Source organism: Lampetra planeri, chromosome 26 (genome assembly GCF_965212315.1).
Source record: "Lampetra planeri chromosome 26, kcLamPlan1.2.h2, whole genome shotgun sequence".
Lineage (NCBI taxonomy): Eukaryota > Metazoa > Chordata > Hyperoartia > Petromyzontiformes > Petromyzontidae > Lampetra > Lampetra planeri.
This window is the reverse complement of record NC_136132.1, coordinates 10,869,974-10,890,925: the sequence shown is the minus strand read 5'-3', so window position 1 is coordinate 10,890,925 and position 20,952 is coordinate 10,869,974. Positions and strand designations below refer to the sequence as shown.

The 20,952-nt window shown below is 53.8% G+C and overlaps 1 protein-coding gene across 1 annotated transcript in view; it reads left to right on the top strand.

Annotated features, from left to right (window-relative positions):
- Positions 1–20,952, top strand: part of LOC144727739 (cadherin-13-like) — a 34,515-nt gene that overhangs the window by 11,515 nt on the left and 2,048 nt on the right. Inside the window, 7 exon segments of the mRNA XM_078606797.1 lie at positions 1,300–1,444; positions 1,940–2,118; positions 3,715–3,855; positions 6,058–6,240; positions 6,472–6,728; positions 18,858–19,003; positions 20,331–20,558. Coding sequence (XP_078462923.1) covers positions 1,300–1,444; positions 1,940–2,118; positions 3,715–3,855; positions 6,058–6,240; positions 6,472–6,728; positions 18,858–19,003; positions 20,331–20,558 — 1,279 coding nt within the window.

The window sequence follows — 20,952 nt, the reverse complement described above, 5'->3', positions numbered from 1 at the left end:
GTGCTGGCCACCCACCCACTCGTGTGCCCTGTCAGCCTTCATAGGTGCTACTCGCTAACAGCACTTGCCCCAACAGTCTGTTAAGGCTACACGGCGGACCTTTGTTTTGTGTGTGTGTGTGTGATGTTAGCCGGGGTCGCTAATGGAACTTCTGCCGGCCGTGTTCGTGGTCGCAGTGCGCTCACCCACTGCGACCACCGCTCCGAGCACCCGGCGTTTCGTATCCACACGTCCCCTGCGCCTAGGATCGTAGCCCGAATACAACTACGTACCCGTGGCACACGCACGGCGAAGGGGACTAATAGAATTAGAGATGTTCCATGCTGTGGGAAACCTGAAGATGAGTGGCGAAGGGAGAAGATGTCTCCAAGACGGACAGAGAGGAGGGCCGCGGCTCAGGAAGAGCAGCATGGCAGAGGAGGGGGAAAACGGAATGAGCGGGCCGGGATGTCGGGGGATGAGAGGGTGGTGGTGGTGGTGGTGACGATGATGACGATGGTGATGATGGTGATGGAGAGCGGAGGGAAGAGAGGGAGAAGAGGGAAGGGATGAACGTGGCAGAGGTGAGCTGCAGGGAGGAGCGGCGGCTGTTTTCACAGCGGCCGGCAGCAGGGAGATGGGAGGATGGATTCAGAGTGGGGGGTGTGGGAGGGGGGGCAGCAGTCACGTGGTGTACGGCAGGCTTGAGCTGGTGGTTTAGAGCAGCGGTCCTCAACCTTGTCTCGGATACTCTCTGTACCCCCCCCCCCTTGTTGAGCTGTTTCAACCGAGCACCCCCCTTTGCCTGACTCAACAAGGCTCTTAGAAATAAATGTTTGACAATGGACATCGATGTTTGAACCAAAGTTTCCATTTTGTGAGGTAATCCCTGACTAGCTCAGCAACTGCGAGCGAATAACACGAAAAATCAACGGACGTTCTGCACGCGTCGCGTAATTTGTTCACGCTCGCTGGTTACTCTTGGAAACCGCCAACATTGTTGACGGTAAGTGAGTTTATGAAGATGGTTCAACTTGTTATAGGTTACCACGTGGATGTAAATGTTATCGTAGTTATTATTTTATATTTGGCAGATTCACACGCGATTATTCGCCAGTGACTCTCAGGTACGATATAATGTCACACATTCATACATCACCACACGTACCCCCCTGGGGCATTGCCACGTACCCCCAGGGGTTCGCGTATCCCCTGGTTGAGAACCACTAGCTTAGAGAGATCAGTGGTGGCTTAGAGAGATCGGTGCTTGCTAACGAGCGGTGGCTTAGAGAGATCGATGTTTGTGCCGTGCATCTCCAGCTGAGCGTGACGGCTCTGAACGAGCTGGACAACCGCGTGGAGCTGCCGGTGCCCCTGGACGTGTTCGTGATCGACCAGAACGACAACCGGCCCGAGTTCCTCCACGAGCCGTACGTGGGACGACTCTACGAGCACGCACCGCGAGGTGTGTGCACCGCGGGTTGGGCACGAGGGGGGACGACGGGGTGAGCGCGAGGGTGGATACCAGGGTGGGCACGAAGGTAGACACCTGGGGTGGACGCGAGGTTGGGCACTCGGGATCGTCACTAAAGTGAACACGAGGGTGCACACCCAGGTGGACATCAGGGTGGACACGAGGTTGGATACCAGGGTGGACGCCTGGGTGGTCATCAGGGTGGGCACGAGGGTGGATACCAAGGTGGACACCAGAGTGGACACGAGGTTGGACGCTAGGGTGGACACGAACATGTCCATGAACATTGACACAGTGGTCCGCCCAATAGCATGAATCTCACCTGAGCAGTGATGCATCGTCCACCTAGCACCAACGTAAACTCTTAACCTGACCACCACAACGACACTGATCCTGATCATATCCCTGACCCTAACATCCTCACCATGACCTTAACTCTGACCCTGATAACCTTGACCCGCCTGCTGCTACCCCCCCTCCCCCCAGGATCCCCTGTGATGCACGTGACCGCGACCGACGCGGATGACCCCGACACGGACAACGGGGTCCTGCACTACCGCCTGGAGGTCGCGCCCAGCGATCCCGAGCCCGCGCTCAGCTTCGACATCGACCCCTACTCCGGCACCATTGTCACCGCCAGCGACCCCGCGCTCATCGACCACGAGGTGAGAGGGGGTCACGGGAGGGGTCAGGGTAGACAAGGTGAGAGGGGTCGAGGGAGAGAGGGTCACGGGGAGGTCAGGGTAAACAGAGATGGACTGGGTAAAGGCGCAGCCCTGCAAGTGCTAACTAACTTCATCACTAACCTCACTGCTAACCCTCATCACTAACATCACCACTAACCTAGCCAATTGCCCATGTGACACGGTTGTTTTTCACATGATTTCTATTTACTTATGTGGTTAACTTTATCGATTTTATTTTGTTTATTTTGGCGACGCTTGCAAATTAAACTCATCCTGGTCTCTTGAGCTCTTACCTGGTTTCACAAAATCAACTTGAACCTGCCTTAATCCTGTACAGTTGGGGAGTATGCATTTAAGTATGTGCACTCTGTTCTCCTATAACACCGCGTGTTTTCATGTTTCGAATTGAATATAACGTGGTTAATGTATTAGGGAACACATTTTTATAACGCGGATGCGAATTGGATATAACGCGATGGAATGTGAACAGAATTACGCCGCGCGAGTAGCAATAAGCGGTGGTACGGCTGCCTCTGCGTAGCATCGCACAAGGCAGTGGGATGCTGCTGGATGCTTCTAGACGCTACCCACGCGCCTGGCTTTGTTCATCCTGCGTGTGCATCTCACGCGTTAGCACGGACTGTGCTTTGACCCTATATTTTATATTGTTTAATTATAACGCGATTATTCCATAACGCTGTGTTCTTCACGATCGCAACTACCGCGTTATAGGAGAACAAACTGTACATTGAAGTTCTTTCGTACCGTACGTAGCCAACCGTGCCAATCGGGGGTGTGAAAATCGAGATGCGAAGGTTGGTGGATCCCACGAGTGTTGTGAAACGTTCTTCCCATCCAGAGGCGTTGACAAGCAATCGCACCCTCGCTCGTAGGAGAGGGCGGTATGCCAAAGTGCGGTCTAATCTCCATCTGTTTCCATATGTACGGGGGGATGGATTTTGCTGCCCCCTCATGTGCGTGGGGTTTTCTCCGGGCGGCGCGTGCGTGATTGCTCTAGTCTCCTGCCACGCTCCCACTTGCATAAACTCCTACATTGGCTGAAAATATCTTACGGAAAATAACCCCGCCAAATGTAGCAGAACCCTCCTAAATAAGAGCCATTGGACTCGGTGTGGTGGCTTTCGCGGATAAAGGGGTCGTGACTATAACGGTTATTATCATAAAGTTGGTCGTCAGATTCGTAGCGCCGGGCGCTACCCACGACACCACCGCTGAAGGCGACAGACCAGGGATCAGCAAACTGAATAATAATAAAAAAGAGCCATTTTTATTCGAATTGGGTAAAGAAAAAACAGCTCAATGTATGTCAAGAGCCGCAAGGCAACGTGAATACGAGACGGTGGCCCTCAATAAATAACGTGTCACACGAAGCTGTTCCTCAAAGAGCCACCGCACGCGGCTCCGGAGCCGCAGGTTGCCCCGGACCCACCTCCGATTAGCACGGTTGGCTACGTACGGTGCGAAAGAAGTTAAACATACATACGCCCCCCCTCCACTCCCTCCACTGCCCCCCCCCCCTCCATCCACATCCACACCATATTCCGGCCGCTGCAGGTGCTGAAGGAGCGCCATTTCGAGGTGGTGGTGTACGTGTCGGACATGGCCGAGACGGAAGCCGGCCTCTCGAGCTCGGTGACGGCCACCATCATCCTGCAGGACGTCAACGACTTCCCCCCCATCTTCGAGAAGACCGAGGTACGAGGGGGGTGGGGGGGGCGGGGGATGGGGGGAGGGCGGGGGGGGTATGGACCCAGAACTCTTTCTTCTTTCAGCCAGCAAAGGGCCCCACATTGAGTTGAGCCGTCCGTTACGAGGACGGCCACCTACAGACCCATCGAGTTGCAGAGCGATGGTCCATAGAGACACAGAGAGACCCATAGAGATACAGAGAGATGGTGCATAGAGATACAGAGAGATGGTCCATAGAGATACAGAGAGACCCATAGAGATACAGAGAGATGATCCATAGAGTTACAGAGAGATGGTCCATAGAGATACAGAGAGACCCATAGAGATACAGAGAGATGGTCCATAGAGATACAGAGAGATGATCCATAGAGTTACAGAAAGACCCATAGAGATACAGAGAGATGGTCCATAGAGATACAGAGAGATGATCCATAGAGTTACAGAGAGATAATCCATAGAGTTGCAGAAAGATGATCCATCGAGATACAGAGAGACCCATAGAGTTGCAGAGAGATGATCCATAGAGTTGCAGAGAGATGATCCATAGAGTTGCATAGAGACCCATAGAGCACAGCCCCAAGACCTTCGGCAGTGGCGGCAGTCACGTGACCTTGCAGGATGGAGGGAGCGTGTTCACTGACAAGGAGCTAGACCGACACATTCTTTACACGAATCCTATGGAAGTGGAGAAAAGGCAGAACCTAAAACTGTATCTGATCCAGTCCTGGGCCTCACCTAGGTCGACTCAACCTGAAATGAGTGCCTGGTGTGGTGTGTAAACATCGTCACCGGGGAGACAAAGGCGGCCGGGCGTGGTGTTGGCCACCCACCCCCCCGTGAGATATTTTACAGGCTATACGGGGGATTGTTTTGTGTGTACGCGTGTGTGTGTACGAGTGTGTCTGTCTATACGTGTGTCTGTATATGTGTGTGTGTGTATGTTACTGTATGTATGCCGATGATCTGGTAATTGCCGCTCACTCAGAGGAGGAGTTGGAGGCGCTGCTGCTGAAACTGGAGCGTGCCACTAAGAGGTGGGGCCTTACCATCAGCCCCACCAAAACTAAGCACCTGCCTGGGTATTTTGTACCATCGGGCACTCCACTCCCACTCCCAATCGGTGATGGGGCAGTTGTGGAGAGAGTGGATAGTTTCCCATACTTGGGCAGTGTGCACATGACCGGCTCTGGTGTGATAGCAGAGGTCTCACTGAAAATCAGTTGGGCGGCAATATCTTTTCATCGGTTGCGTAACGCTGTGTGGAAGCTACCTGGTCTGTCGCTCCGTACGAAGCATCAAGTCTTCTCGGCCACGGTCATTCCCTCCCTTCTCTACGCTTGCGAAACGTGGACCCCCCTAATGGAGCATCTTCGCCGATTGGAAACATTTAGGCTGGCCTGCCTACGATCCATCCTGGGTTTAACCAGGCTGGATTGTGTGAGGAGCTCACATATATTTGAAAGATCTGAGCAAAGTCCCATCGGTGAGCTCCTCCGGCAGGCAAAGCTGCGTTGGCTGGGTCATGTAGCCCGCATACCCAGTCACCGCATGCCTAAACAGCTTTTGTTTGGCCGGATAGAGGGGGCTAAACGGGCGCGGCACGGGCTAGAGAAGAGATGGAGTGATGTGGTACAGGAGGATGTGGAGCTGAGTGGACTTGCCGATGACCGGTACCAGCGGGGTCAAGATCGGGCTCTGTGGAGGAGGCTCGTGAAAGACGCTGCTGGGCAGTTGGAGGCAGTCGCCCTCCAACAACAACGGAGGGCAGAGGAGCGACGCTCACAACAACGAGCGGAGCTGCGGGTGTTTATAGCACAGCAAGTTGGCACAGTAGGGGGCACAGGTGGTGCATCAGCCAATCATCTCAGTCAGTCAACCCGTGGCACCTGGGTCTTCCCCGTGACCTCCTGCCAGCGGGCGTTCGACACTTCACGTGGCCTCAAGGTGCACATAGCCTGGCACAAGCGTCGTGGTGACGTCACCGCCACATAGTGGCGAATGGCGGTTCTTGTTGTTGTTGTGTGTGTACGGTGTGTGTCTCTCTGTGTCTAAGAGTAATTGGCGAGTAGAGGCAGGAGGATGAAAACGATGGCGTGGTGTGGTTGGGGCGGTTGTTGTCATGGTTGGTGGTGGCGCTGGCGTAGCAGCGTTGGCGGTCACGACCCTGGCCGACATCGCGAACCTACTTGCTGTACCCGTCCGCCGCAGATCGATCTGACGATCGCCGAGAACTTCCATGGCTCGCTGCTCAACCTGAGCGTGACAGACGGCGACGTGGAGGGGGGCCCCAACTGGAGGGCCGTCTACTCCATCGTGTCCGGGGACCCCGACGGGCGATTCAACATCACCACAGACCCCATCACCAACCGCGCGCACCTCACCGTCACCGAGGTGAGCGGCCCGCACCCTCGACTCAGCTCGACTCACCTGAGCTCACCTCCACTCACCCTCGACACACCTTAACTCACCTTGACTTACTCTCGACTTACTCGACTAACCCTCGACTCACTGGTGTTGGTGGTGGCCGTGAGCGGGAATGGAACTCGCGTCGCCGGGTTCGTAGTGCAGCGCGATAGCCACTACACTCCCCCACCCCACGCACTCACCCCCCCACCCCGACAGCCTCTGGACTTCGAGCAGGCCGACTCGTACACGCTGGTGCTGCGCGTGGACAACGAGGAGCCCGTGGTGCCCGAGGCCCTGGCGGCCGCCACGGCCTCCGAGGCCACGGTCACGGTCCGCCTCGTGGACCAGAACGAGGCGCCGTCGTTCAGCGCGCTGGCCGCTCGCCTCGAGTGGCCCGAGAACGTCGCCGAGGGCACGCTGCTGCTCGACCTCCACGCCACCGACCCCGACATTCGCCAGCTGCAGAGGGTCAGGTGAGGGCAGCCGCGGGCCCCGCTCCCCCGCCTTGCTGGGTTCTAGCTGGGCGGGTGGTTCTAGCTGGGTGGGTGGTTCTAGCTGGGTGGGTGGTTCTAGCTGGGTGGGTGGTTCTAGCCGGGTGGGTGGTTCTAGCCGGGTGGGTGGTTCTAGCTGGGTGGTTGGTTCTAGCTGGGTGGTTGGTTCTAGCTGGGTGGGTGGTTCTAGCCGGGTGGTTGGTTCTAGCTGGGTGGGTGGTTCTAGCTGGGTGGGTGGTTCTAGCTGGGTGGTTCTAGCCGGGTGGTTGGTTCTAACTGGGTGGGTGGTTCTAGCTGGGTGGGTGGTTCTAGCTGGGTGGTTGGTTCTAGCTGGGTGGGTGGTTCTAGCCGGGTGGTTGGTTGTAGCTGGGTGGGTGGTTCTAGCTGGGTGGGTGGTTCTAGCTGGGTGGGTGGTTCTAGCCGGGTGGGTGGTTCTAGCTGGGTGGGTGGTTCTAGCTGGGTGGGTGGTTCTAGCCGGGTGGGTGGTTCTAGCCGGGTGGTTGGTTCTAGCTGGGTGGGTGGTTCTAGCTGGGCGGGTGGTTCTAGCTGGGTGGGTGGTTCTAGCTGGGTGGGTGGTTATAGCTGGGTGGGTGGTTCTAGCCGGGTGGGTGGTTCTAGCAGGGTGGTTGGTTCTAGCTGGGTGGGTGGTTCTAGCTGGGCGGGTGGTTCTAGCTGGGTGGTTGGTTCTAGCTGCGTGGGTGGTTATAGCTGGGTGGTTGGTTCTAGCTGGGTGGGTGGTTCTAGCTGGGTGGATGGTTCTAGCTGGGTGGTTGGTTCTAGCTGGGTGGGTGGTTCTAGCTGCGTGGGTGGTTCTAGCTGGGTGGTTGGTTCTAGCTGGGTGGGTGGTTCTAGCTGGGTGGGTGGTTCTAGCTGGGTGGATGGTTCTAGCTGGGTGGTTGGTTCTAGCTGGGTGGGTGGTTCTAGCTGGGTGGGTGGTTCTAGCTGGGTGGTTGGTTCTAGCTGGGTGGGTGGTTCTAGCTGCGTGGGTGGTTCTAGCTGGGTGGTTGGTTCTAGCTGGGTGGGTGGTTCTAGCTGGGTGGGTGGTTCTAGCTGGGTGGGTGGTTCTAGCTGGGTGGTTGGTTCTAGCTGGGTGGTTGGTTCTAGCTGGGTGGGTGGTTCTAGCCGGGTGGTTGGTTCTAGCTGGGTGGGTGGTTCTAGCTGGGTGGGTGGTTCTAGCTGGGTGGGTGGTTCTAGCCGGGTGGTTGGTTCTAGCTGGGTGGGTGGTTCTAGCTGGGTGGGTGGTTCTAGCTGGGTGGTTGGTTCTAGCTGGGTGGGTGGTTCTAGCCGGGTGGTTGGTTGTATCTGGGTGGGTGGTTCTAGCTGGGTGGGTGGTTCTAGCTGGATGGGTGGTTCTAGCTGGTGGTTGGTTCTAGCTGGGTGGGTGGTTCTAGCTGGGTGGGTGGTTCTAGCTGGGTGGGTGGTTCTAGCTGGTGGTTGGTTCTAGCTGGGTGGGTGGTTCTAGCTGGGTGGGTGGTTCTAGCTGGTAGTTGGTTCTAGCTGGGTGGGTGGTTCTAGCTGGGTGGGTGGTTCTAGCTGGGTGGGTGGTTCTAACTGGGTTGTTGGTTCTAGCTGGGTGGTTGGTTCTAACTGGGTGAGTGGTTCTAGCTGGGTGGGTGGTTCTGGCCGGGTGGGTGGTTCTAGCTGGGTGGTTGGTTCTAGCTGGGTGGTTGGTTCTAGCTGGGTGGGTGGTTCTAGCTGGGTGGTTGGTTCTAGCTTGGTGGGTGGTTCTAGCTGGGTGGGTGGTTCTAGCTGGGTGGGTGGTTATAGCTGGTGGTTGGTTCTAGCTGGGTTGGTGGTTCTAGCCGGGTGGTTGGTTCTAGCCGGGTGGGTGGTTCTAGCTGGGTGGTTGGTTCTAGCTGGGTGGGTGATTCTAGCTGGGTGGGTGGTTTTAGCTGGGTGGGTGGTTCTAGCTGCGTGGGTGGTTCTAGCTGGGTGGGTGGTTCTAGCTGGGTGGGTGGTTCTAGCTGGGTGGGTGGTTCTAGCCGGGTGGGTGGTTCTAGCTGGGTGGTTGGTTCTAGCTGGGTGGGTGGTTCTAGCTGGGTGGGTGGTTCTAGCTGGGTGGTTGGTTCTAGCTGGGTGGGTGGTTCTAGCTGGGTGGTTGGTTCTAGCTGGGTGAGTGGTTCTAGCTGGGTGGGTGGTTCTAGCCGGGTGGTTGGTTCTAGCTTGGTGGTTGGTTCTAGCTGGGTGGTTGGTTCTAGCTGGGTGGGTGGTTCTAGCCGGGTGGTTGGTTCTAGCTGGGTGGTTGGTTCTAGCTGGGTGGGTGGTTCTAGCCGGGTGGTTGGTTCTAGCTGGGTGGGTGGTTCTAGCTGGGTGGGTGGTTCTAGCCGGGTGGGTGGTTCTAGCTGGGTGGTTGGTTCTAGCTGGGTGGTTGGTTCTAGCTGGGTGGTTGGTTCTAGCTGGGTGGGTGGTTCTAGCCGGGTGGTTGGTTCTAGCTGGGTGGGTGGTTCTAGCTGGGTGGGTGGTTTTAGCTGGGTGGGTGGTTCTAGTCGGGTGGTTGGTTCTAGCTGGGTGGGTGGTTCTAGCTGGGTGGTTGGTTCTAGCTGGGTGGGTTGTTCTAGCCGGGTGGTTGGTTCTAGCTGGGTGGGTGGTTCTAGCTGGGTGGGTGGTTCTAGCTGGGTGGGTGGTTCTAGCTGGGTGGTTGGTTCTAGCTGGGTGGGTTGTTCTAGCTGGGTGGGTGGTTCTAGCTGGGTGGGTGGTTCTAGTCGGGTAGTTGGTTCTAGCCGGGTGGGTGGTTCTAACTGGGTGGGTGGTTCTAGCTGGGTGGGTGGTTCTAGCTGGGTGGGTGGTTCTAGCTGGGTGGGTGGTTCTAGCTGGGTGGTTGGTTCTAGCTGGGTGGGTTGTTCTAGCTGGGTGGGTTGTTCTAGCTGGGTGGGTGGTTCTAGCTGGGTGGGTGGTTCTAGCTGGGTGGTTGGTTCTAGCTGGGTGGGTGGTTCTAGCTGGGTGGTTGGTTCTAGCTGGGTGGGTTGTTCTAGCTGGGTGGGTGGTTCTAGCTGGGTGGGTGGTTCTAGTCGGGTAGTTGGTTCTAGCCGGGTGGGTGGTTCTAACTGGGTGGGTGGTTCTAGCTGGGTGGTTGGTTTCTAGCCGGGTGGGTGGTTCTAGCTGGGTGGTTGGTTCTAGCTGCGTGGGTGGTTCTAGCAGACCCCCTTGAGAACGGCTGCTCTAGGCGACCGGGATAGATGCTGGTTTGCAAGGGTGGGTGGCTCGGTGAGTAAACGAGTGGGTCACTGAGTGGGTCAGTAAGTGAGTGGGTGAGTGAGTTAATGAATGGCTGAGTAAAGGAGTGAGTGGGTGAGTGAGTATGTGAGTGAGTATATGAGTGAGTGGGTGAATGAGTTCATGGTTTAATTTTTATTTTACAGTGTGACCTGTGTCAGAGAAATGACAAAAGGAAAACCAATAAAATAAAGTTTCAGCACTATAAGCAAATATAAATCGAAGCATGAGAATTCGAAAATGTTTCGCAAGCACAAATCGACGCGCTCATGACACATTCCCCGAAGCGCAAATCGGCTGATGCAGTTCCCGTCGAGACCGATCACAGCACGATTACAATCAACCTCCGATGAGCACGGTTGGCTACGTAGGGCGCGAAAGAAGTTCAGCATACATACATACAACTTACAAACAGGTTTAGCACATTTCGGGTGACTATTGTACGAAATTGCAGAGAAACGGGGATATTCGAGTCACATGCAAGTGCATGTGAATGTGTCATGAATAATCGACTGTTTGGTATCAAACTGTGACTTAGACCGCAGAGGGAGTGTTGGGCGATTGAGGGGAGAGGTGGGTGGGGTGAGAGGAGGTGGTGAGAGGAGAGGTGGGTGGGGTAAGGGGAGGTGGGTGAGTGAGGGGAGGTGGGTGAGTGAGGGGGTGGGTTGAGAGGGGAGGTGGGTGAGGGGAGGGGAGGTGGGTGAGTGAGGGGGTGGGGTGAGAGGGGAGGTGGGTGAGTGAGGAAGTGTGGTGAGGGGAGAGGTGGGTGAGTGAGGGAGTGTGGTGAGGGGAGAGGTGGGTGGGGTGAGGGGAGAGGTGGGTGGGGTGAGGGGGTGGGGTGAGGGGAGAGGTGGGTGGGGTGAGGGGAGAGGTGGGTGTGGTGAGGGGAGGTGGGTGAGTGAGGGATGAGGGGAGAGGTGGGTGAGTGAGGGAGTGTGGTGAGGGGGGAGGTGGGTGGGGTGAGGGGAGAGGTGGGTGGGGTGAGGGGGTGGGGTGAGGGGAGAGGTGGGTGGGGTGAGGGGAGAGGTGGGTGTGGTGAGGGGAGGTGGGTGAGTGAGGGATGAGGGGAGAGGTGGGTGAGTGAGGGAGTGTGGTGAGGGGGGAGGTGGGTGGGGTGAGGGGAGAGGTGGGTGGGGTGAGGGGGTGGGGTGAGGGGAGAGGTGGGTGAGTGAAGGAGTGTGGTGAGGGGGGAGGTGGGTGGGGTGAGGGGAGAGGTGGGTGGGGTGAGGGGGTGGGGTGAGGGGAGAGGTGGGTGGGGTGAGGGGAGAGGTGGGTGTGGTGAGGGGAGGTGGGTGAGTGAGGGATGAGGGGAGAGGTGGGTGAGTGAGGGAGTGTGGTGAGGGGGGAGGTGGGTGGGGTGAGGGGAGAGGTGGGTGGGGTGAGGGGGTGGGGTGAGGGGAGAGGTGGGTGAGTGAAGGAGTGTGGTGAGGGGGGAGGTAGGTGGGGTGAGGGGAGAGGTGGGTGGGGTGAGGGGAGAGGTGGGTGGGGTGAGGGGAGGTGGGTGAGTGAGTGAGTGAGGGGGTGTGGTGAGGGGAGAGGTGGGTGGGGTGAGGGGTGGATGAGAGTAGAGCTGGGTGAGTTGTGGCGGTAGGGGGTGGGGTGAGGTGGGGGATGGTGAGGAGTGGGGCGGGGCGGGTGAGGGTGAGGGATGAATCTACGCATGGCCCAGATCTCGGATGCTGAGCAGAGCGGTAGCCCTGGATAGTGGTGTCTTGGATGGACGACCGCCATGCATAACAGGTGCCATAGGCTGCTACAGAATTACGTTGTGGGCAGCAAGAGGGCAGCACGGCAAAGAAAGTTGTACTGTATTTCTATGCTCCCGCGCATACGGGATGTTACCCGCCTGCACAACCCGCGCTGACCCAGCGAGGTGAAGTATGGTCAAAACAACCCCCCCCCCCCCCACAATGAGCGTGGCGTGGCCCTCATCCAGCAGTGGATTAGACGCAAAGTGGCTACTCTCGTGCGGAGAGGCGATCGCTGGTGAAAGGACACCGGGTTCTGCAGGGCTCCTATATTTGGGGTCTCGCGGGAGGAGAAACGGACCTGGCACCAGAGCACGGCGGGGAGAGAGGGCATGAGAGAGAGGCAGAGAGAGGCAGGTGGAGAAGCGACGAGAGGGAAAGGAGAGAGGAAAGAAGAGGAAGGGGAGAAGAGGACTGCGAGAAGGACTGGGTGCAGATGCAGCACTTGTCGTAGTAAGCAAATTACAACTATGTACATAGAAAACATAGGGGGAACATAGACATGGAGTAGGGAGAGAGGGGGTAGAGAGATAGGGGGGTAGAGAGAGGGGGCAGAGAGAGAGGGGGAAGGGGTAAGGATAGCAGAGAGTGAACTATTGTGTGATATATTTCATTTATAAAGGAGGGGGGGGTGGTTACATAAAGCAAAGCATTAAAAAAAACGAAATTATGAACGAAGCAAAGTGCCGACTACACCGAGCATCTTCTTGTTTCCATTGATCGTAAAAAAAAGAGAGGGGGAGCGAGAAGGGGATAGACGAAGGGAGAGAAGGGGTGAAGAGAGAAGTGGAAAGAAAGGGGGAGAGCGGAAGGGAGAGGGGGGTGGGGGTGCACATGTAACGCTATTAATAATAATGAGCACGGTCTTTAACAAAGCAACAACTGACGAAGACTGTGACCCCTCCAGTCGAGAGATGGGCGCGAGAGGGAGGGAATATTGTGGCAGGATGGGCCTAGCAACTTGGTGGTTCGGAGGTTCAGAATAGATTGTTGCAGGAAAGCGCTGCGCACGTGATCACGCAGAGGAGGAGGGTTGAGATGGGTGGGACACGGGTGCAGGGTGGAGGAGGAAGGTCACGTGACCGAGAAGGGCATTGGGAGTGGCACCCAGAGGTAGGCGATCGGGGGCAATGCCTGGAGCCAGATGCTACTGGTGACGGTGGTGATGAGACTATTAGGGAGACAAAGGCGGCCGGGCGTGGTGCTAGCCACCCACCTCCCTGTGTACCGTGCCGGCCTTCATAGGTGCTCGCACTTGCCCCAAAACAGGTCTGTTGAGGCTATCGGGGGGCATCTTTGTATTTTATGAGACTCGTGAGAGGGGACCTCAGAGGTCGGCTGCCGAGCGTGCAACATCTGGGGACGCAGTCGGTCGGAAGGAAGCAATGGCGAGCTGTTGTGATGTCACGAAACAATGACATTGGTGGTGACCTCTGATGTCCTTCACCGGGGGTGCAACTGCTGCCGTTCCGCCCTGTCCCGCTCCTCTCGTGAAATCGTAACGAGGGGGGGAGGCACTAAGTAGTGCTCTTTCCGAGGAGCTTTCGCCTGCCTGCAATGATGACAAGACGCACACCACCCTTCACATCACCCCCCGCCCCCCGATATCCCCAACGTCACGCAACACCCTCAGCACGGAACCCACCCCCACAATCTCATTCAGTCGGAGCTTCCTCGACCTCACCACGAGGTTGGAGGTGGAGGGGGTTGGAGGCGCAGGTGGCCGGGAGATGATGGCAGGTACAGCAAGTTGGTTGTTGCGGGGGGTGGGGGGGTGGGGGACCCCCATGCGTGCGACACCTCGTGGTGTCATTGCCTCGTTTACGCGGTGGATGACCGCTCACTCTCGTCATGTTTACAATGAACGTCTTCATGTGGCAGGGCCCTCCTCAAACAACAAAGGTGTGTCTTGAGACTCAGCGAGTCTGTCCTCGATGATTAATGCCAATAAGATCATCGTCGTAAATGTCTGCATGGTAAAGCAACATCCGGTGTTCTGTAATTATCTCCCCCCCTCTCTCCTCACTTTATCAACTGGCACTCACCATCGTGGTGAAGTATGGTCAAAGAACCCCCCACACACGGCGTGTGGAGACACGCACATAGCAGTGGGTCCACAAACGAGCTGTACATGCACATGTACCCCATAAGGTATTCTAGATTTGAAGCTTTCGTGACTTCAAGGATTCATATTCTTAGGTTTTTTTCGGTAAAGTCACGTAGGTAAAAAAGAAAATTAAAATTAATAAAAGTAAAATCAAAATCACGACGTTTCGGAGGCAACACAAGCTTCCGTCTTCAGGTGGAACCGTCACAGCACGATAGCTGTATCAAGTAAGAGAAATTCCAAGAAAACAGTCCTTGTTTATATGTACGACTCGTACAAGGGCTGTCTTTCTCTCTCTTTATTTCGCCGCGCCACCACTCCGCGTCTCGGCGCAACCCCGCTCCGCTCCGCGTCGCTCTGCTGCGCCACCGCTCCGCGTCTCTCCGTGCACTCACTCCGCTCCGCGTCGCTCTGCGTCTCTCTACCTCACTATCGCTACGCTTGTCGTCTCTACGGTTTCTCCTACTCTGCATCCTTCCGATGCATGGCTACCCTGTCTGCTCACTGCGTTCTCGCTACCACTGTCTCTCCACGCTTTACTCTACTGACAATGTCTCTCTACGCTTTACTCTACTAACACTGTCTCTCTACACCAGGGGTCCTCAAACTACGGCCCGCGGGCCACATGCGGCCCACGAGGGCATTTATCCGGCCCATGGTCACTAATTGGGCTGCGCTTGTGAGCACTCATTTGGCTGCGCTGGTGAGCACTAATTGGGCTGCGCTGGTGAGCACTCATTGGGCTGCGGTGGTGGGCACTGATTGGGCTGCGGTGGCGAGCACTGATTTGGCTGCGCTGGTGAGCACTGATTGAGCTGCGGCGGTGGGCAATGATTGAGCTGCGGCGGTGGGCACTCATTGGGCTGCGCTGGTGAATGGTTCAATGGGCCAATTGACTGGACTTGCCCCCCAGGCCTAAGGCTGCCAGCCCTCCCCTGGCTGTGCTTGACTGGCTCTCCCTCCCTCAGCTCCCTCACTTGCCCCTCGGCTCCACTCCCAGTGATATTCCTGTGTGCTGAGTAAATGATAGAGGGGTAATAACAGAGTGATCTCTGATCTCTGGAGGGGCTGCCTGCTGTTTTCCCGTGCTGGTCAGTGACAGACAGCCGAGGAGTAGGAAACCCAATTTAAATGACAGTAAGTGCATTTATATTCTGATTGCTATTCAATTATATGAGGTTATATGTTGTATATTGTGTAAGCCCCGGTTCATACTGTTGCGATCTCTGAGCAGTGCGAGTTCAGCCATATGCTTGTATGGCTGAACTTGCATTAGATTCGGAAGAAAAAAGGCACATGTGCCTTCTTTTTTCCTGCAGTAGATCGCATGGGTCTTCTCCCCCATGCGATCAGATTCCTATGCGAGTTCGCAGATCGCACTGCGATCTGGGAACAAAACTGCAGGTGTAATTAACGTTTTAATGGCACCCGCACCAGTGTGAGCCTGGGGTAAAAGCGGAGTTCCCCCAATCAGACTGCATTGATGGGCAGTGCAGTCTGTATGTCTCTGTGTGGGCAAAGTTATTGCTGGTATATTGTTTTTGTAGCGCTGTATATATTGGTATTTTACTAATAGCAATTTTGACTCCCTAGGAAACAATGATGTCAAGAAAGAGAAAAATTGACTCGGAGTGTAGGATATTCAAAAAACAGTGGACTTATGATTACTTTTTCATGCAGTACAAGGAAAGAGCTGTGTGTCTGATATGCCAGAATATAGTGTCTGTGTTCAAAGAATACAATTTATGTCGACACTATGAAACTCAACATAAAGATAAATATGATTGTTTGGTCGGAGAAGTGAGAAAAGATAAAATATTAAAACTGAAAAATACATTAACAACTCAGCAAAATACTTTTGTGAAGCAGAAGCAGCTAAATATTTCATCACTGCGAGCAAGTTTTCAAATTGCCAAGCTAATAGTGTGCACTGGCAGACCATTCGTTGAGGGAGAATTTGTTAAAGAATTCCTTCTTTCTGTTGCCAAAGAGATGTGTCCAGAGAAGGCCGATTTATTTATTGCAGTGAGTCTTTCAGGACCAACAATTACACGGATGATTGAAGAAATGGGAGACAATTTCCATCAGCATTTGCAAAACTCCACAAAAAAACTTTCCTATTTTTCCTTGGCACTCGACGAAAGCAATGATGTTCGTGATTCTGCACAACTTCTAATTTTTATTCGTGGGACGAATGACTATTTCGAAGTCACAGAAGAGCTTGCTGCACTGCAAAGCATCAAAGGAACAACTACAGGAGAGGATATCTATGAAAAGGTTTGCCAAACTGTGAATGATTTGGAGCTGAACTGGGCTAAACTAGCCAGTGTGACAACTGATGGTGCTCCTAGCATGGTGGGGTCTAAGAAAGGAGTAATTGCTCGCATTAACCAAGAGATGGACAAACATAACCATTCTCATCCAATAGCCATACACTGCCTCATCCACCAACAAGCGCTATGTAGTAAATCACTGAAGTGGGACTGTTAACTTCATTAGAGCTCATGCACTAAACCACAGACAATTTCAGGAATTTCTGTCTGAGCTAAATGTTGACTATGAAGATGTTCTGTACCACACAGAAGTCCGTTGGCTGAGTCGAGGGAGAGTTTTGAAACGTTTCTATGACTTACTTCCACAGATTACAGCTTTTCTGTTTTCAAAAAACAAAGAAGTACCAGAGCTCAATGATGCAGAATGGAAATGGCACCTTGCCTTTCTGACAGATGTAACAGAGGTACTCAACAGTTTCAATGTGCAACTTCAAGGAAAGGGGAAGCTCATCTGTGATATGCAATCACACGTCAAAGCATTTGAAGTAAAATTAGGCCTCCTCATCAAACAAGTGAAGGAGGAAAACTTCTGCCATCTCCCCACAACTCAAAATCTGTTAGCGGAAAAACCATTGGTTGCATTCCCAAACAAAACATGTGTGGATTCACTGGAAAAATTGCAAAAGGAGTTCCAATTTAGATTTAAAGAGCTTCATCTCCTTGAACAGGACATACAGCTTTTCCGTAACCCATTTTCTATTGACATTGAAAATGTGGATACAATTTACCAAATGGAACTGGCTGAACTGCAGAATTGTGACACTCTGAAAGACGCATTCAAGTCAAGCAGCCTTCATAATTTCTATGCATTTCTCCCCTCTGAGACATATCCTCATCTCAGGAACCATGCACTCAAAATGGCAACCATCTTTGGCAGCGCTTATGTCTGTGAACAAACTTTTTCCAGAATGAAACATTTGAAATCTCCAACCAGATCTAGACTAACGGATGCACACTTGCATCACTTGTTACGACTAGCAGTGACAAATATGGAACTGGACATTGACCATCTCATTAGCCAAAAGCAGGCCCATAGTTCCCATTGAAATACTGGCAAGTTTGTTGATTTAACTTTACTTGTTCTTCATTTTAAATATTGTATTTGTTCCCGTTTTGTTTCTTCACTTCAAAATAAGATATATGCAGTGTGCATAGGAATTTGTTAATAGTTTTTTTTAACTATAGTCCGGCCCTCCAACGGTCTGAGGGACAGTGAACTGGCCCCCTGTTTAAAAAGTTTGAGGACCCCTGCTCTACACCTTACTCTACTATCACTTGCTCTGCGACTCCCTGGGCACCGTTGCTGCAACTCCATCCACGACGTCAACTCGTACAGGACTCCCTTCTCTCCGTTGCGCTCTGGCTTATATCCCCACACCAATTAATCACCCTAATTATCTCTACCCTCTGCTTATCGCTCGCCCCCTGCCCCCCCCCCGTGTCACGTGGCCTTGTTTTCGCCGCCAGAGCGACGCCGGCTAATGCCCAATTACCTTTCCAGCCAATCACTAGCCTATGTCCTCCCGGCTACCCTGACACCTGTTTCAACTCTTAACGACCCACTTCGCCTAAAGTCACAACAACCATTACCTCACATCACCCCACTGTACTGTGCTTGCTCGCATAGCAACAGAGGCGGGGGATGCGTGGCGCGCTATCTCAAGCCCTACATATATACTGGTTGAGGGTGGGAGGAGCCAAGGTAGGCCCTGGATATTATTATTGTGAGGTTCGGTGCGGCTGAAGCACGTTGTTAGGAATGAGCCTTTGTTGTGTAGACTGGTTGAGCTCGGAGGTTCCAAGAGTTGTTAAGATGCGGCTGATGTAAAGGTGCCTGTAAATGGGACTGAGCCTTTTGTTATGTAGAGGTGGTGCGGCTGAAACCGCTGCCAGGAATGAGTCTTTGTTGTGTAGACTGGTTGGACTCGGAGGTTCTAAGAGTTGTTAAGGTGCGGCTGATGTAAAGGTGCGGCGGGTGTGAATGGGACTGAGCCTTTGTTATGTAGATGAAACAGCACTTTGCTACGTTGCTGGGATTAAATCTAGATTTGCCAAATATGTGTGGTAAAACTTAAAGTAGGAAAACCAGTGTGTGAAAAAAGAAAAAACTATATGGTAACTGAATAGTGCCTGTCAAATAAGATGGTCCAAACATGTGTAGTTAAATCTTTTTTGCATGGTTAATAACATCTTTCCAATGATTACTAAGTTTGTACCCATCATCACGGTTGAAATTATGTCTGTGTTTGTATATTTGGATGGCTTCGTGTACAAACCTTTGATGGTAGCCAGGAGGTTTGCAGAGCACCTTGGTCTCAGAAAAGACAATTTCATGAGAGCCCACCCCCCTACCCCCTCCTCCCCCCCTACCTCCTCCTCCCCCGCTACCCCCCTACCCACCTACCCCCTCCTCCCCCGCTACCCTTCCTCCCCCCCTACCCCCTCCTCCCCCACTACCCCCTCCTCTACCCCGTCCTCCCCCCCTACCCCGTCCTCCCCCCCTACCCCCTCCACCCCCTACCCCGTCCTCCTCCCCTACCCCCTCCTCCACCGCAACCCCCTCCTCCCACCCTACCCCCTCCTCCCCCACTACCCCCTCCTCCCCCCCTACCCCCTCCTCCCCCCTACCCCCCTACCCCCTCCTCCCCCGTTACCCCCCTCCTCCACCCCTACCTCCTCCTCCCCCCTACCCCCTCCTCCCCCCCCCCAGGTTCTCCATCCTGAGCGATCCGGCCAATTGGCTGCGCGTGGACTCGGTGTCCGGCGAGGTGCGAACCGCCGCTAAGCTCGATCGGGAGTCGAGCTTTGTCCAGGATGGGCGGTACTACACGGCGTCCTTCCTCGCCACGGACGACGGTGAGCAGCAATCAGCAGCAGTAGCATCATCATCATCAGTAGCAGCAGCATCATCAGCAGCAGCATCATCAGCAGCAGTAGCATCATCAGCAGCAGTAGCATCAGCAACAGCATTATCAGCAACAGCATCAGCATCAGCACCATCATCAGCAGTAGCAGCATCAGCAGCAGCAGCATCAGCAGCAGCAGCATAATCAGCAGCAGCAGGAGCATTCTCAGCAGAAACAGCAGCAACAGTAGCATCAGCAGCAAAAACAGCATTAGCAATGTTATCTTCGGCAACAGCAGATATAGTATCAGCAGCTAGGACATCATCGTCATAAAAGTGCACCTAGCCTGGCACAGACACAAAATAATTAGCTTACTTTGAAAAATAAATCACTCTCAATTTATCTTGTGTGTACCAAATTATATATATATATATTTTTATTTTACCAGGTAAGGCCCACTAATCTATATGGCTCGTTTTTTTCAGAATCGACCGCTGGAAAGTATGATCTTGAGTTTTGATTATAGTATGCTGATCTTTAAAGGTGTATTGAAAAATGTTGATACTGCTACTGATACTCCTGTTGTTATGGAGTGACTCATGCAGCCAGCTGAATGAGTCACTCCAACTTTGCAGCCAGCTATGGCTGCAAAGTTTGGTCGTACATGTTATGTATATCGTTTATTGTTAAATTTTAATCACAGTTCCTATGATCACCGTTACATTGTTTTTATAGCTTTATTTTGGTAATTTTGAAAAGTTTTTGCTTTAGCCATGTTTGTTTGTTGTAGTACAGAGTTAGCCTGATAACTTTTATCTAAATTGTCTTATGGTTGGTATTGTTTGACTTACATCCCACTGGGATTTTTACACCCAACGTTGAAATATTGTGTTTTTTCTGGAAGACTTTGCTGTTTTTGGATTTTTCTGTTGCGTGTAGTCACTTTAAGATGTTTCTTGTTCATGTTGTTGTTTGTTGCGGTTGCACCCGATTCAAGAGCCGCATGGCTCATAGGGTTTTATATATATAAAAGGCAAAGTTGTGATTATGTGTGTCTGTTCAAAATGTTTAATGTTTAGCGTGCTTCCCGACATACAACAAACTTGAAATTTGGCATGTGGGTACTTTCCAGACTGTACACCATTCAAAAATTATTAAAATAGACTTTTGTATTTTTTTGGGTAACTGGTGTGGTGTGTGAACATCGCCACTGGGGAGACAAAGGCGGCCGGGCGTGGCGAATCCAAGCCCCGGGCGAAGCCGGGTAGTAAAGCTAGTACCTAATAAATGAAACTGTAAACTGAAACCTACCCCCTCCCCCTCCCCAACCACCGCAGGGAACCCCCCGGCCACGGGCACGAGCACGCTGGTCATCACCCTCGTGGACGTCAACGACAACGCTCCGATGGTGACGCCGCTGCAGGGCCGCGTGTGCGAGGGGGTCCGCGGCGTGGCCGTGGCGCTGCTGCGCGCCTCCGACCGGGACGCGGGAACCAACGGCGGCCCCTTCTCCTTCGTCCTGCGCGGCGCCTCGGCCGCCGCGTGGAAGCTCGAAGGGGCCAACGGTAACGGCCCCGCAGACGTCTGGCGGGCCCCGGGTTGGGGGTGCGGGGGGGGGGGTCCACGCGTGAGAACTTTGGGGCCGTCCATAAATGACGTCACGCACCTAGGGGGCGTGGTCAGACATTTGTGACGATGTGACGAGGGGGGGTGGGGGGTTTGAGAAATGTGTAACTTTAAATAAATATAGACAACACGTTCTACTTCATTAAATAGACTTTTTAATAAATGTTTTATCCGACAACATCAGAGTGTAGCGCCACATTAAATACCCACTACAATGACAATAGTTTAAAGCTTCTCAGCACATTTCCCCCCCCCCCGCCACGTGTCCCCACATCTCCCAACGTCAACCAATGTCTCTCCTATGCATCCCCACACATCTCCCCGAATCTCCCC